At 52.6% G+C, this 14,997-nt stretch overlaps 1 protein-coding gene across 2 annotated transcripts in view; it reads right to left on the bottom strand.

The window, feature by feature from the left end:
• The window catches only part of LOC116938964 (DENN domain-containing protein 1A-like), a 53,343-nt gene that overhangs the window by 10,802 nt on the left and 27,544 nt on the right, over positions 1 to 14,997 (bottom strand). For both annotated transcript variants that reach the window (XM_032946746.2, XM_032946748.2), the window contains exons 10-18: positions 12,208 to 12,308; positions 10,877 to 10,922; positions 8,405 to 8,506; positions 6,647 to 6,769; positions 6,348 to 6,449; positions 2,807 to 2,897; positions 2,590 to 2,630; positions 894 to 965; positions 522 to 599 (exon numbers count right to left, since the gene is read on the bottom strand). In XM_032946746.2, coding sequence (XP_032802637.2) covers positions 522 to 599; positions 894 to 965; positions 2,590 to 2,630; positions 2,807 to 2,897; positions 6,348 to 6,449; positions 6,647 to 6,769; positions 8,405 to 8,506; positions 10,877 to 10,922; positions 12,208 to 12,308 — 756 coding nt within the window. The remainder of the gene's footprint in view (positions 1 to 521; positions 600 to 893; positions 966 to 2,589; positions 2,631 to 2,806; positions 2,898 to 6,347; positions 6,450 to 6,646; positions 6,770 to 8,404; positions 8,507 to 10,876; positions 10,923 to 12,207; positions 12,309 to 14,997) is intronic.

Raw genomic sequence — 14,997 nt, 5'->3', positions numbered from 1 at the left:
TGTTGTTATTTGTGAGTAGTTGTTGTGCGTGTGGTTGTTTAGGTGTTGTTATTTGTGAGTAGTTGTTGTGCGTGTGGTTGTTTAGGTGTTGTTATTTGTGAGTAGCTGTTGTGCGTGTGGTTGTTTAGGTGTTGTTATTTGTGAGTAGTTGTTGTGCGTGTGGTTGTTTAGGTGTTGTTATTTGTGAGTAGTTGTTGTGCGTGTGGTTGTTTAGCTGTTGTTATTTGTGAGTAGTTGTTGTGCGTGTGGTTGTGTTTAGCTGTTGTTATTTGTGAGTAGTTGTTGTGCGTGTGGTTGTTTAGCTGTTGTTAGTTGTGAGTAGTTGTTGTGCGTGTGGTTGTTGGTACGCGTGTGTAGTTGTGCGTGTGTAATTCTTGTTGTGCGTGTGGTTGTTTAGGTGTTGTTATTTGTGAGTAGTTGTTGTGCGTGTGGTTGTTGGTACGCGTGTGTAGGTGTGCGTGTGTAGGTGTGCGTGTGTAGTTGTGCGTGTGTAATTCTTGTTGTGCGTGTCGGGGCCGTACCTTCTGCTTGAGGCGGCTCTTCACCTCCTGGATCCCCATGCGTGCCTGGTCTTTCGCGAGTTTCGCTTGCTCCCTCGCCTGCTCACGCACGCGCACATCAACGCACATCAACGCGCGCACGCGTACACACGAGTCGGCAACGATCCCCCCCCGCCCCCGGCCCCCCGCCCCCCGCCTCGTGTAATCTTTAACAGAGAGTCAAGGCCGATCGCTTGCCGAGTCCTCGCAGGAAAACAGCAGCGGCTGCGGTGAACGGGGCAAGCGGTGCCGCGGAGACGCGGGGGGGGGGGGTGCTCGCGAATGGTTGTGTGCGTGTGTCTGGTTGTCTGCGTGCGTCTGGTTGTCTGCATGCGTCCGAGTGCGTCCGCTCACAAACTTGTACACGGACTTCACGGCGGGATTGGCCTTGGACTTCACCGTCTGGAAGATGGCCCCGCCTCCTTTCTGCAACAGACAATCGGGGCGCGTGCGGCAGGCACGTGATTATTTACTCATCCGCCGAGTTTGCGAGCCAGGCACGGCTGCCCACCCAGGCCTGTGCCAGACGGCCTCCTTTACGGCCTTGTCTCGCCGATCTTAGACCAATCAGACAACGCATACGTTGTCAAAGCAGGTTTGCCAGCGTGTTTCTACCACAGAGCACGCGTTGTTAATGCAGACTTGATGCCTTACAAATAGGTGTCTTGTTCGGTGTTTGAGCATCTCGACACACGTGTGCTATTTCCAAAGAGGGTAAAGCCTATTATTTTTTTCTTCAACACTTTGGTACCGGAAAAAGAATGGTGCCGTAGATGCAACTGCTGAAGCCGGGGCTGTTAATGCTGTGACGGTTGCACTGCCTTTGTGCCGTTCGCCTTTTTCTGTTCTCTGGCCTAATACTGGTGAGGCTAGGCCACAAAGAAGGCTGTCTCTGGTGTAGGCCAATCAATGTCAAAGACAATGCCCATATATTTATGGGAGCATGCTTGTTTGCATGTTTTACAACGCGTGGTTAATGCAGACTTAATGCCTTGCAATATCGGCGTCACAAAAAGTCAGACCCCCACCCTTAAAAATATGACGTCACAAAGCTCTGCCCCCTCCCCCCCCCCAAAAAAAAATAAAACATGCTTCAAATCTCTTTAAACTATTGCCATTGTAGTGCGTATTTAATGTGGCGCTGCACTCTGATGTAGTAAGAGAAAACATTTGTTAAAACGTATATTTAATAAAGTAGAACGTGTTATCTATATTTATTTAAAGTTGAGCATTTTGATGTGACGTCACATTTCTCAACCCCCCCCCTTCCCCACCTCGTCACGCATCGTCACAAATGTCTGACCCCGCCCCCCCTAGGTGTGTGATGTCATTCATGGACGGCCCCTAGCGCAACCGAGTTTAAATTTATAGCAACCAAAGACTCTGAACGCGTCGTGATGCTAAATGTGGAGGGAAAAACTAGAAGACCCGGATAGAAATCCACGCGACCACGGGGAGAGGGACGCAGATTCCAAATATACAGCAGCAGGCGTCAACCACCTCCTGCATACCAGGCGAGGTAGTTAACATCTCCTAGCCACCCCAGCGCCCACACGCCACGGATCTTCCTACGTAAAATAGTCGGGAGACAGGCGAAACGGGACCATCCGTGTAACAATTTAAATAGAAACTTCAACTATAATTGAACGAGACAGACAAAGACTGCACGTACACCACCGACGTTACGCCGTTTCTAAAAAACCGGAGGACCCGGGGAAAAATCCACATGACCACGGACAGAGAGACAAACGCAAACTCCAAATATACAGCAGCAGGCGTCAAAGGGTTGGGATCAAACCCACAACCTTCTGCATACCAGGCGAGGTAGTTAACATCTCCCAGCCACCACGGCGTCCCTGATGATCAACTGCCTGAGATGCCCAGATAACACAAGAGGATGAGGATGTTTACAATTCACAGGCAGCAGTGAGGAACGCTCTCTCCTTTAATCGTTAATCCAATCGATATCAACGTGTCTGTCCCATGCGCCCACTGGCAGCCACGATGCACTCGGCATGAATGCTCTCGTGATGTGAACCAAAGCGCTCACCTTCACTGTTGTGAGCCACTGATTGTAGGACTTTGTTGCTCCTGTAAAACAGAATATCGAATTCTAGAAAGTGAACACACGTGCGTGGACATCGCGTGCACGCGCACGCACGCACGCACGCACGCGAGCGCAGGGACGTGTGCACGCAACCCAAGTGGACTTGTTTTTGGTTGTGTTTGCGGCGAACGGCGCTTGTGGTTGCGTGCGTGTTGCTGACCTCCTTCGGTTTCACTGCGGTTGATCTCCTCCTCAAACACGTCGTTAAACCCCGAGCCCGCATTCAGCCGCTCCAGACGCTCCTCTATGAACTGCGCTCATCGCACAGCGCCGCACAGCATCACGGCATCGCGTAGGATCACACGGGATCACACGGCATCACGCAGGATCACACGGCATCACACAGCATCACACAGGATCATATGGCATCACACGGCATCGCACAGGATCACACTGCATCACACGGCATCACACAGGATCACATGGCATCACACGGCATCGCACAGGATCACACGGCATCGCGCAGGATCACACGGCATCACACAGGATCACACGGCATCACACAGGATCACACGGCATCACACGGCATCGCACAGGATCACACGGCATCACACGGCATCACACGGCATCACACGGCATCACGCAGCATCACACAGGATCACACGGCATCACACAGCATCACACAGGATCACACGGCATCACACGGCATCGCACAGGATCACATGGCATCACGCAGGATCACGGTATCACACAGGATCATACGGCATCACACAGGATCACATGGCATCGTGCAGGATCACGGTATCACACAGGATCACACGGCATCACACAGGATCACACGGCATCGCGCAGGATCACACGGCATCACACAGGATCACACGGCATCACACAGGATCACACGGCATCACGCAGGATCACACGGCATCACACAGGATCACACGGCATCAAACAGGATCACACGGCATCACACAGGATCACACGGCATCACACAGGATCACACGGCATCACACAGGATCACACGGCATCACACAGGATCACACGGCATCACACAGGATCACACAGCATCACGCAGGATCACACGGCATCACACAGGATCACACGGCATCACACGGCATCACACAGGATCACACAGGATCACACGGCATCACACAGCATCACGGCATCACGCAGGATCACACGGCATCACACAGGATCACACGGCATCACACAGCATCACGGCATCGTGCAGGATCACGGTATCACACAGGATCACACGGCATCACACAGCATCACGACATCACACAGGATCACACGGCATCACACAGGATCACACGGCATCGCACAGGATCACACGGCATCACACAGGATCACACGGCATCGCACAGGATCACACGGCATGGCACTGCAATATAGCCCCGCCGCCGCCGCCGCGCGCACAACAAGCACATTGTGCGTTGCGCGCGTGCATCACCTGCTTGAATGTCGTGATGTAATTGGTGCCGAGCGTTTAAGAAAGAAATTGCGTATATATCTCTGTGCATGCGGTTGTAGGCTAGTTCATGTACCTGCGTGTGTATGTGCATGAACGCATGTGGCTGCGTTGTTTCATACCTATATTTGTACATCTGCTTGTATTCGTGTGTCGGGGCAGCAGTATGCACCTCCGATTAGCACGGTTGGCTACGAACTTCAACATACATAGGAAATGCAGTGGCTAGCGCGCTGCGCTATGAACCCGGCGACCTGGTTTGGATTACCGTTCACGGTCGACACCAGTGACCTTTATCTGAACCGGTCCTCGGCCTCCCCTGGGTCGAATCCGCTTAAAACGAGTACCTGGTGCGGTGTGTAAACATCGCCACTGGGGAGACAAAGGCGGCCGGACGTAGTGCTGGCCAACCACCTCTTCTTGTGCCGTTCTGGCCTTCATAAGTTCGCTAACAGCACTTTCCCTACCTGTCTGTAATGGCTATACGAGGATCATTGTCTTTTTAGTGTGTGGTTACACTCCACTTTAACTACATTATGAAATAACCAAGGACAAAACGGCAAACGAAGTTTGTGCCGGAGCCCCTGGGGGTACGGGATCCTCTGACGTCTTCCTGGCCAAACCCCATTTGGAGGAGCCAGAAACAGCATTATAAAAAACCCCACTGCGGTTGGCCCGGTGTAATGTTCGAACCGCTCGCTGCAGAGGAGCGAATGTCGGGAGATCGACCGATACCGCCTGGGCCTCTGTGGAATCCTCGAGATTCCGGTGGACTGGTTCTAGCTCCAGTCACCATGAGGCGAGGACAATACTCCACTCGGGGCAGGAAATTACCAAGAAACAGGGAGTGTGCATCACCTGTTTGAAGATCTGTATGTGTGTGCGTGTCGGGTGTGTGTGTGAGGTCACCTGTTTGAAGATCTTCATGTGTGTGCGTGTCGTGTGTGTGTGTGTCACCTGTTTGAAGATCTGTATGTGTGTGCGTGTCGTGTGTGTGTGTGTGCGTCACCTGTTTGAAGATCTGTATGTGTGTGCGTGTCCTGTGTGTGTGTCTGTGTGTCACCTGTTTGAAGATCTGTATGTGTGTGCGTGTCGTGTGTGTTTGTGAGGTCATCTGTTTGAAGATCTGTATGTGTGTGTGCGTGTCCTGTGTGTGTGTGTGTGCGCGCGTCACCTGTTTGAAGATCTGTATGTGTGTGCGTGTCGTGTGTGTGTGTGTGTCACCTGTTTGAACATCTGTATGTGTGTGTGTGCGTGTCGTGTGTGTGTGCATCACCTGTTTGAAGATCTGTATGTGTATGCGTGTCGTGTGTGTTTGTGAGGTCACCTGTTTGAAGATATGTATGTGTGTGTGCGTGTCCTGTGTGTGTGTGTGTGTGCGTCATCTGTTTGAAGATCTGTATGTGTGTGCGTGTCGTGTGTGTGTGTGTGCATCACCTGTTTGAACATCTGTATGTGTATGTGTGTGTGCGTGTCGTGCGTGTGTCACCTGTTTGAAAATCTGTATGTATGTATGTGTGTGCGTGTCGTGTGTGTGTGTGTGTCACCTGTTTGAAGATCTGTATGTGTGTGCGTGTCGTGTGCGTGTGTGTGTGTGTCACCTGTTTGAAGATATGTATGTGTGTGCGTGTCGTGTGTGTGTGGGTCACCTGTTTGAAGATCTGCATGTGTGTGCGTGTCGTGTGTGTGTGCGTCACCTGTTTGAAGATCTGTATGTGTGTGCGTGTGTGTGTGTCTGTGCGTCACCAGTTTGAAGATCTGTATGTGTGTGCGTGTGTGTGTGTGTGTCACCTGTTTGAAGATCTGTATGTGTGTATGTGTGTGCGTGTCGTGTGTGTGTGTCACCTGTTTGAAGATCTGCATGTGTGTGTGTGCGTCACCTGTTTGAAGATCTGTATGTGTGTATGTGTGTGTGCGTGTCGTGTGTGTGTGGGTCACCTGTTTGAAGATCTGCATGTGTGTGCGTGTCGTGTGTGTGTGCGTCACCTGTTTGAAGATCTGTATGTGTGTGCGTGTGTGTGTGTGTGTCTGTGCGTCACCAGTTTGAAGATCTGTATGTGTGTGCGTGTGTGTGTGTGTCACCTGTTTGAAGATCTGTATGTGTGTATGTGTGTGCGTGTCGTGTGTGTGTGTGTGTCACCTGTTTGAAGATCTGCATGTGTGTGTGTGCGTCACCTGTTTGAAGATCTGTATGTGTGTATGTGTGTGTGCGTGTCGTGTGTGCGTGTGGGTCACCTGTTTGAAGATCTGTATGTGTGTATGTGTGTGTGCGCGTGTCGTGTGTGTGTGTCACCTGTTTGAAGATCTGCATGTGTGTGGCGTTGGTGAGGAACGATCGCATGCTCGTCGAGCGGTGGCACGCGAACGCGTCCTCGCTGAAGGTGATCGGCTCCCCCTGCAGGCGGACACAACAAAGGCAAAGGTTCCCCGCGTGGTGGACTCTTCGCGGACCGTTGCGTCAAGGGCCACCCTGCGAGCAACTCTTTTCAGGCCGACGAGCGGAGACACGCGGGGACACGCGCGGAGACACGCGGGGACACGCGCGGAGACCCAGAGGCACGCAAAGGCACGCGAAGACGCGGCGCAACGCACGGGCTGGAAGCGCAGCGCCTCGCGGTAGCTCCCGTACAGCGCCGCCTGCGACTTGAGGAAGGCGCGTGCCACGCCGTCTCCCACGGTCGCCGGGCGCTTCAGGCGGGAGCGAAGCGCGGCCACCTGCAGCCGGACACAAGCGGCGAAAAACACCAAATGCCTTTTTTTTTTTCCCCCCACCGCGCAACCATCGAGCCGCACCGGGGCCGTGCGGAGCCGGCACGGCGCAGCTTTGGAGGGAACCGTGCTGTTTTTCCACTGCGTAAGCCGAGCCGTGCTGCTGTGACGTATAAGGTGCCACGGTGGCGAGATGTCGTGGGTTCGATCCCGACCCTGACGCCTATATATTTGAAGTTCGCGGTGTCTCTCTGCCAAGTGGTTGCATGGATTTTTATAGTTCTTCCCTCCACATTTAGAATCATACATGCGTTTGGAGTATTTGGCTGCTATAAATGTCCACGTGATGGTGAGCCCACTTTCGTTGAGCTCTCATTTGTGATAGCCAGGTCGCATCTGAAAAAAAAACGACATAGCTCAGTGGGAAAAATGAAAATAATTTAGTTTTATGTATGTTAAACTTCTGTCGCACTATACGTAGCAGCCAATCGTGCTAATCAGAGGTACAAGGGGGGGGGGGGGGGGGGGGAAGGACGTCGCTGGCGACAAACGTTTCAAAGCGCGTTTAGATAATTCGGCGCCGGAGTGCGCATCTCTCAAAAGACCTGACACGTTTGCTTTAGGAAGCAGTCTTCCTCCGATTCCAGAGCGTATGTATGATTATAATAATACATTTTTATAGTGTCATTTATATGCAAAACTGCATCTCACGACGCTGTACAACGCAACAGCAAAAACTAAAAAAAATGCCACTTGCAAGACGTACAGCATAACCAAACCAAGGTCAAGTCGGTTAAAGGCCACGGTAAACTAAAGGGTTTTTAAATGGGACTTGAATAGTGAAAAGGAACCTAAGTTGACAAAGTACGTTTCACACCATGGGACATGCAGATCTCAACTTGTCTTATATAGTTATAAAATTGTATATTAGATTGTATATTAGATGACAGTGGTTTTCACACCTGATGATGATTGCTTGTGTTGCAGTCGAAACGTCGTGATAATTTTATTGTTTTATATTTTTTATTATTTTGTTGTTTCCCTTCTACGTGATGACTTTACCGAAAGAACCAAGAATATGAATCCCTGCAGTCACGAAAGCTTTAAATCAAAAGTGTTGCTGTAGTTATGGTGACAGTAAGGAGGACAGCTGGGGGTGGTGGTTAAGGAGGGGTTGCGGTCGTGAAATGCCCACCCCAATAATCGTGCGTTTAATTGTACGCTGAATGAGCAGCTCCATACAGGACAAGATGATTGAATAAGTATGACGAGCACACCTGTCAGCGTCTCCGTGGCATTGTGCACGTTCCATTGGCGAGGGACCTCACTCGTTTGAAGGAGTAAGAGCGGCCGTCTGGAACGCTCTCCCTTCCAATATTTGGAAGCCACTGGAGCTATAAACTAATTTCCTTAAAACTGCTTTTTGTGTTTAGCTTGTTGTCCTTCCCCTGCACCTATGATTAGCACGGTTGGCTACGTACGTGCATACATTGATGAGCTTATGGACACACGTCAGGCATTACCTACGCATAAATCTCTGCTAACTGGGCTCGGTCGATCAAGTCGATTTACTTAGCATTTGGTGACTGTGCGAGCATGCGCGTATGGTGCGCGCATTGTGCGTGCGCGTGTTGGACCCACCACGTCGCTGGGCAGGCCCTGCAAGTCGTTGAACGGCGTCTCCATGGTGTTGGTGTCGATGGTGAACACGATGGCATCGTCCAGCGGCATGGTCCGCACACGCTACGCAACAAAGACAACATGGAGATAAAGACAAAGATCCCCACGCGCAGCCTTTCAGCATGCGTGGCTCGTTTCAGAATGTTGGGTTAACCGTTGTTAGCGAGCACACGGGGGTGGTTTGGCTCGCACCATGCCCTTCTGCCTGTGTCTCCCCAGTGATGATATTGCACACCGCACTGGGTACTAATTTAAGGCTGAGTCGACCTAGGGGAGGCCCAGGACTAGTTTAGATATTCTCCACTGATATCGGCTCAAACACGGGTCACCGGGTTCATTGCGCAGTGAGCTAACCACTACACTGCCACTCTCCCACATGCACATCCTGCACACACGATGTGAAGTACACATCCCTGTAAAGCCCCTAGCCGCTCCCTTGATGTAGTAATTCGCTTTATTTACCAGGTAAAGCCCATTTAGCTATTGCCTCTTTTTCAGAGGTGACCTGGCTACACACGCAAGCTCATCGCAGTGGCTTATATCAGCCAAATGATCTGAATGTACCTTTCGAAAAATTTGGTGGATAAACTGGGGAAAAATCCACACGACCGTCGAGAGAAAGAACTCGCAAACTCCAAATACGCAGGTCAAGGGTCTGTGGTTGAACCCATTAACCTCCTGCGTACGAGGCGAGGGAGATAACATCGACGTTATGCATTGTTGGAACGCGAGTGTCCCTGACTTTTTTTAATTAATTCATATTTGGTTGTCTGCTTCCGTTGCACCAAACATTGCAAAACGTCTTAACATATTCTAAAAGTAAGTAAGTATCTGTGTAGAGACTCGATAGCACAATGCAAAACAATTTGAGCGATACGATTTCTTACGATTCAATAGCTACTCCCCAATAACCACGTGGCATCTATTGAAGAAGGCCAGGTCAGGTGACAGAGTGACTCTGCCTTTGCTGGGTTGTTCATCCGACTTGATTGATCCTGCCCCTCATTATTTTTTGACGTAGTTTCAAATGAAACGTCGTCGCATTTGATTGGTGGCGAGGATTGTTCCTAAAGTCACCGTGCGAGCTGAAACATTCACATTTGCCGCGTCCGTTGCGCAAACGCGGAGGCTATTGAATCACACCGGCCAGATTGCATCATTGCGCGGCCGAACCGGAAAAAAACCCAACGCAAGTCCCGACATCGGTTACAGAAACCCAATTGATCAATACGCACGAGGTTGGATGCAGGAATCTGAGGCTTCGCCGGAAAGAGTTCAAGACAGTGAGCCGGCAAGGTGACGAACTGGGGACAGCCCGAGTACGGCAAGAGAAACGTCGGCGTGTCCCAATCGCAAGCGCACCTGCGTCTGTCGCCGACACTACGAGCACAAGCGAGGCGTGGGCGCGCAGATTTTCAACTTTCCTTCTACACATTCCTTGGTGGCGGCACAGATTGTCTCTCCCCCCCCCCCCGTGCCACCTCCTCGCCCCGTCCGTTTCTCGCTGCCACCGCGGCTGCTTGTCGCTGTGCTTGTAGCGCGGTCAGCTGTGTGCCGGGCGTGCAAAATGAGTCGAGGTGGGTGCCGTTCGTTACCCCCGATTAAAAACCATAGTGAGTTGTAAGTAAGGCTCAGCTGGACAAGAGATGCGCTTTCGTTCTCAATCAGCCTCGAGTGCGGCGCGACACCGGCGGCATCACGCGGCCGTTGCTCCATTGCGACGTGTGCACGCTCAACTTCTTTCGCACCGTACGTAGCCAACCGTGCAAACCGGAGGTGCTAATCGTGCGAAAACAAGCAGTCTGGTTAAGCGAATGCTTGTACACACGATCGCGAATCGATATTTAAAATAATACTTCACGTGTCCAAGGAGCACACATTGAATAAGCAGTCATTCTTTCTACGAAGGTTTACTTAATGAACAGGGGAATACAAGCGCACCGTATGTAGCTTGAACAGACTGTTTGGGGTAATTGCTGTTAGCGAGCACCTATGAAGACCGGCACGAGACTCGAAGGGGTGGTATGGCCAGTGCTGATGTTTACACACCACACCAGGTACACATTTAAGGCCTAGTCGACCTAGGGTAGGTCCAAATCCGGTTCAGATATTCATCACTAATTTTGGCTGTGAGCGTGCATCGAACCAGGGGCACTGGGTACGTAGCAGTGTGCTAACTACTACACACTACTGCTCCCCACATCCACTAACACAACAACAACAACCGCCGCAATTCGCCACCAAGTGGCGATGACATCACCACGGCAGCTTGTGCCAGGCTAGGTGCGCTTTAAGGACAGCAGGTGAAGTGTCGAACGCCCGCTGGCAGGTCGGTACGGGACAGACTCGGGTGCCACAGGTTGACTGACCGACTGACACACACAAACACACACACACAGACCGTGGGTAGACGTTGATGTAAAGTATACGTACGTCCATCAGAGAGGAGTGCACTCCGATGAGAAAGGGCATCGGAGCACTGCACACAGGGAAAAGACAACAACGCTCCGTGTGACTCGCCCGCTCTTGAGGCGGCATGACGCACACTCCCGACGCTGCACTCCTCCACTCCTCCACTCCGCCTTGGCTCTGAGCTCAGCCTGAGCTCAGCCTGAGCTCAGCCTGAGCTCAGCCTGAGCTCAGCCTGAGCTCAGCCTGAGCTCAGCCTGAGCTGAGCCACGGCTGAGCCACGGCTGAGCCACCAATGCGTCTTTGAGAGCAACGGAGTGGCTCGAGTTTGAGCCGGGGCGTGACCAGGAGCACGGCGCTGGGACGCAAGCACCCCCTCCCACCCCCCCCCCCCCCCCTCTGCACGTGAGCGTCACTCAACCCACTGCCATTTCAAGAAGAAACTGAAGCTATGCACTTTCAAATCAACTAGATTGAAAGCTCACCTCTTTAGAACGGATTTTTGTGTTTAGTTTTGTTGTCCTTCCCCCGCAACGCGGTTGGCTACGTACGGCGCGAAAGAGGTTCAACACACATACGATCAGCATTTAACAGCTGCCCTAGGTTCGCACATTCGGCAGTTTTCCAGGTGTAACCCTCCAATGGGCATCTGTGATCGTTGAGTGAACCCGTGCGACCTTTGTTGAGCCCATATTTATCACGAGTCCATCACTGCAGCCTTCTTCAGCAAGCCCGTGCCAAATTTTCCGTAGTTCATTCCCCATTGACGCTCCAGCGGCTAAGCTTTCGCCAAAGTTAAGGCGCGCTCTCGCCAAGCGTCATTTGGAGCGACACTCAAAAGATGTTTAACCAACGAGAGGCTGCCCCCCCCCCCCCCTCCATGGGTCAAGTTGGAACTTTCCAACGGCTCCTTCGCCCGTCGCTCGACTCGCTACGTCGCCACCAATCGGCGGCGACAGCGCCGTGGTTTTTGGCCTCCTGCGGCAGAGGATGGCGGCCACGAGCGCCGGGCGGGCGGCGACGGTGGTGGGGACGGCGACGGTGGCAATGGCGGTGGCGGTGGTGGGGGCGGTGACGGTGGTGGGGGCGGTGACGGTGGTGGGGACGGCGACGGTGGTGGGGACGGCGACGGTGGTGGGGACGGCGACGGTGGCAATGGCGGGGACGGTGGTGGGGACGGCGACGGTGGTGGGGACGGTGACGGTGGTGGGGACGGTGACGGTGGTGGGGACGGCGACGGTGGTGGGGGCGGCGACGGTGGTGGGGGCGGTGACGGTGGTGGGGGCGGCGACGGTGGTGGGGACGGCGACGGTGGTGGGGACGGCGACGGTGGCAATGGCGGCGGCGGTGCTTGCCTGCAGTACTCGAGCAGGTGCGGAGGCAGCAGGGGGATGTACACGTGCTGCCAGCTCATGGGGTAGAGCAGCAACGCCAGCGCGTGGATGCATGACGACAGCTGCACGCCTCGCACACAGACACAAAGGTTCATCACCCCCACCCACGTGTAGTCTACACAGACTGTTGGGGCAAGTGCTGTTTGGTGAGCTTATATTTTTTGTCATTTTATTATTGATCAATAGCCACGATGAAGCACAAGCGATCGGGGATAGGAGGGCACAGTTATTCCGCGGGCGAAAAGCCCAAGGCCAGGTGCCCGCGAGGTAGGGGGAGGGGGAAAGGCAGATTGAGCTCAATGGCTCCCTACTCACATCGGGGGTAACATTGAGGAACGTTGTCGCTTCTTGTCGTATGGCTGCCGATGTTCGATGCAGAGCAACAACTACAACTTGAAAATTCAGCTGGTCAAGCCAGCAGACAACCGCGTCAGGAGCAGCGGAGTGTACCATCGCTGTGACGTCTCCTTGGTGTTTGTGGATCGGGGCACTGCGTCGTTATACGTTGTACGGTCTGCTCTGGATGACCACAGTCGCACACTGCTGGAGAGTTTTTAAGTTTACATTCGTGCGTCAGGCATCCGCATCTGCTGCCATGGTGCAGATGCGTGGCGATTTTAGAGGAGGGTAAGGGCAGGAAAGGGAAGGGGGGGGGGCAGGGGGGTGGGGGGGTGAGAATCTGATCAAGGCGGGCACGGCCCAAGAGGGGTTGGTGTGGCCTTCACCGTGTCCGGCCGCCGTTTGTCTACACAGTCCTGAACGCTTAAACGGTGCACCAGGCCGGGCCGACCTACAGGAGGCCCAGAACTGCTTCAGGTATTTTTGCCACTGATGTCGGCCTTGGCCAGGAACCCAGGTCAAGTCCCTGAGTTCCTTGGCAATCGACGCCAGGTCGCCGTTAGACTCCCTAGTCTCACAAAGAGGAGGGCCACGTTTGCGAAATTTGGCCCAACTCCTGAGAGCGGTGGTGATCAACTTTCATGGACCAGCCGAGCAATATTAAAATCATCATTAGACCTCCTTTGCCAGTACCAAAATGCAATAATAGGGTTTTTCCCCTTTTTTCGGGCAACAAAACTAAAACCTTTTCACAAGGGTTCATGTCTGCATTAACCACAATACCTGCAGTCAAAATGCAAACAAAAACCATACTATGATTATGTATACATTGTCCTTGAAACTGATTGGTCCACACCAAGGGACGGCTTTCTTTTGAGCCTGGACCCAATTGGTGCTTGACCAGATGCCTTTTGCTCATGAGCCCTAATTAGAGAGCAATGTGCTGTGTGGCCATGCTGTGAACTTGCCCGTAAGGTTTCGAATCATATGCAGTGGTACCTCGGTATACGTCGTTAATTCGTTCCAGAAGGTAGGAGGACTTATACCGAAAGTGACGTCTACCAAACGAATTTTTCCCATAAGAAATAACGGGAAAGGAAATAATCCGTTCCAGAGTATAATAAATGATATTTTATATGGCATATTATACATTAATGTGGTTGTATAACATAATGTAGACACTACTTATTACTAAAATGCATACATACATTAAAATAAATGCATAAATAAATTGAAATAAAAAGGAAATTTAACATCACTTTACCTTGCTGAGAGGAGTTGACAGCCTACGAGGATGGTGGTGAGGAAGGGGAGGAGTCGTGAACGGGGTCCACGCGGGTACGCGGCGACTCATCCCGACCCATACAAGTTCTAGCAAGCGAGGCGTCGTACCCCAAGCAAGACGTCGTACCCCAAGACATTTTTTTTCTCGTCAAAACACGACGTGCACCAAATTGGACGTATTCCAAAGCGGTCGTACACCGAGGTGTGACTGTACTTCATTTGTACGCCTTTCCCGCGAAGCAGCGTTAACGTAAATATCCACCTGCATGAGCAGCGGCGCACAGGCACGAGCCACAGGGAACGACGACACCGTCGCCATTGACGTGAGAATTAAATAATAAGCTAATAAAGCCAGGTGAACGTTTCGGGCGATGGGCCTATTTCAGCGTTTCAGGCAAGGGCCATCTCCAGTAGCGTACGCCAAGCCCAGCGGTCGGCAACCTGCGGGTCTTTTAGGACCGCTGCTTCGTGACGTCATTTAATCAGGACTCACCGTCTCGCATTCACCACACAGCGCATCGCTGTTTAACCAAATTCGAAAACAAATGGCTCTTCTGGCCTAGCCCATGCCGCATTCCTCTGTCGCAGAACGAGAACGGTAGAGGCGCAGCCCCATACAATCGCTCGCTCATGCCACTGCTGGCGGACAGGCTTCCGCTACGGCAAACTCTTAGGGGGTACTGTGCTCGGCTCTTCTGCACTGCCCAGAAGCGTCGGAAGATGTTGAACTTCTTTTGCGCCGTACGTCGCCAGCCGTGCCAATCAGAGGTGCGGGGGAAGGACGACCAACTAAACACAAAGGTCAATGAGTGGGCGTACCCACGCTTTACCCCACCACACACAGCCTGCCGATCGACTGCTGCGGTGGGTGAATGGAGGCGGTGGCAGGGGGAGCGAGCGGGGGGGGGAAGAGGGGAGGATGTGAGACACTTGCACCGCTGTTTCAATTGCCACGCCGTGGGATGCGGTTGCACCGGCGACCTCTGGATTTCGCTTCCGAAGCGCTGGCCACCACACCGCTGCGGCAATGGGCCTCTCATTCCGCTCCGTACGTATGTTGAACTTCTTTCGCAACGTACGTAGCCAACCGTGCAGATCGGAGGTGCTCCAGGGCAGCGTTAAGACCGC

Source organism: Petromyzon marinus, chromosome 5, assembly GCF_048934315.1.
Source record: "Petromyzon marinus isolate PM22_M1 ecotype Great Lakes invasive population chromosome 5, UKy_Petmar_22M1.pri1.0, whole genome shotgun sequence".
Classification (NCBI taxonomy): Eukaryota; Metazoa; Chordata; class Hyperoartia; order Petromyzontiformes; family Petromyzontidae; genus Petromyzon; species Petromyzon marinus.
The sequence above is the reverse complement of the archived record's forward strand: the minus strand, read 5'-3'. Positions and strand labels throughout refer to the sequence as shown.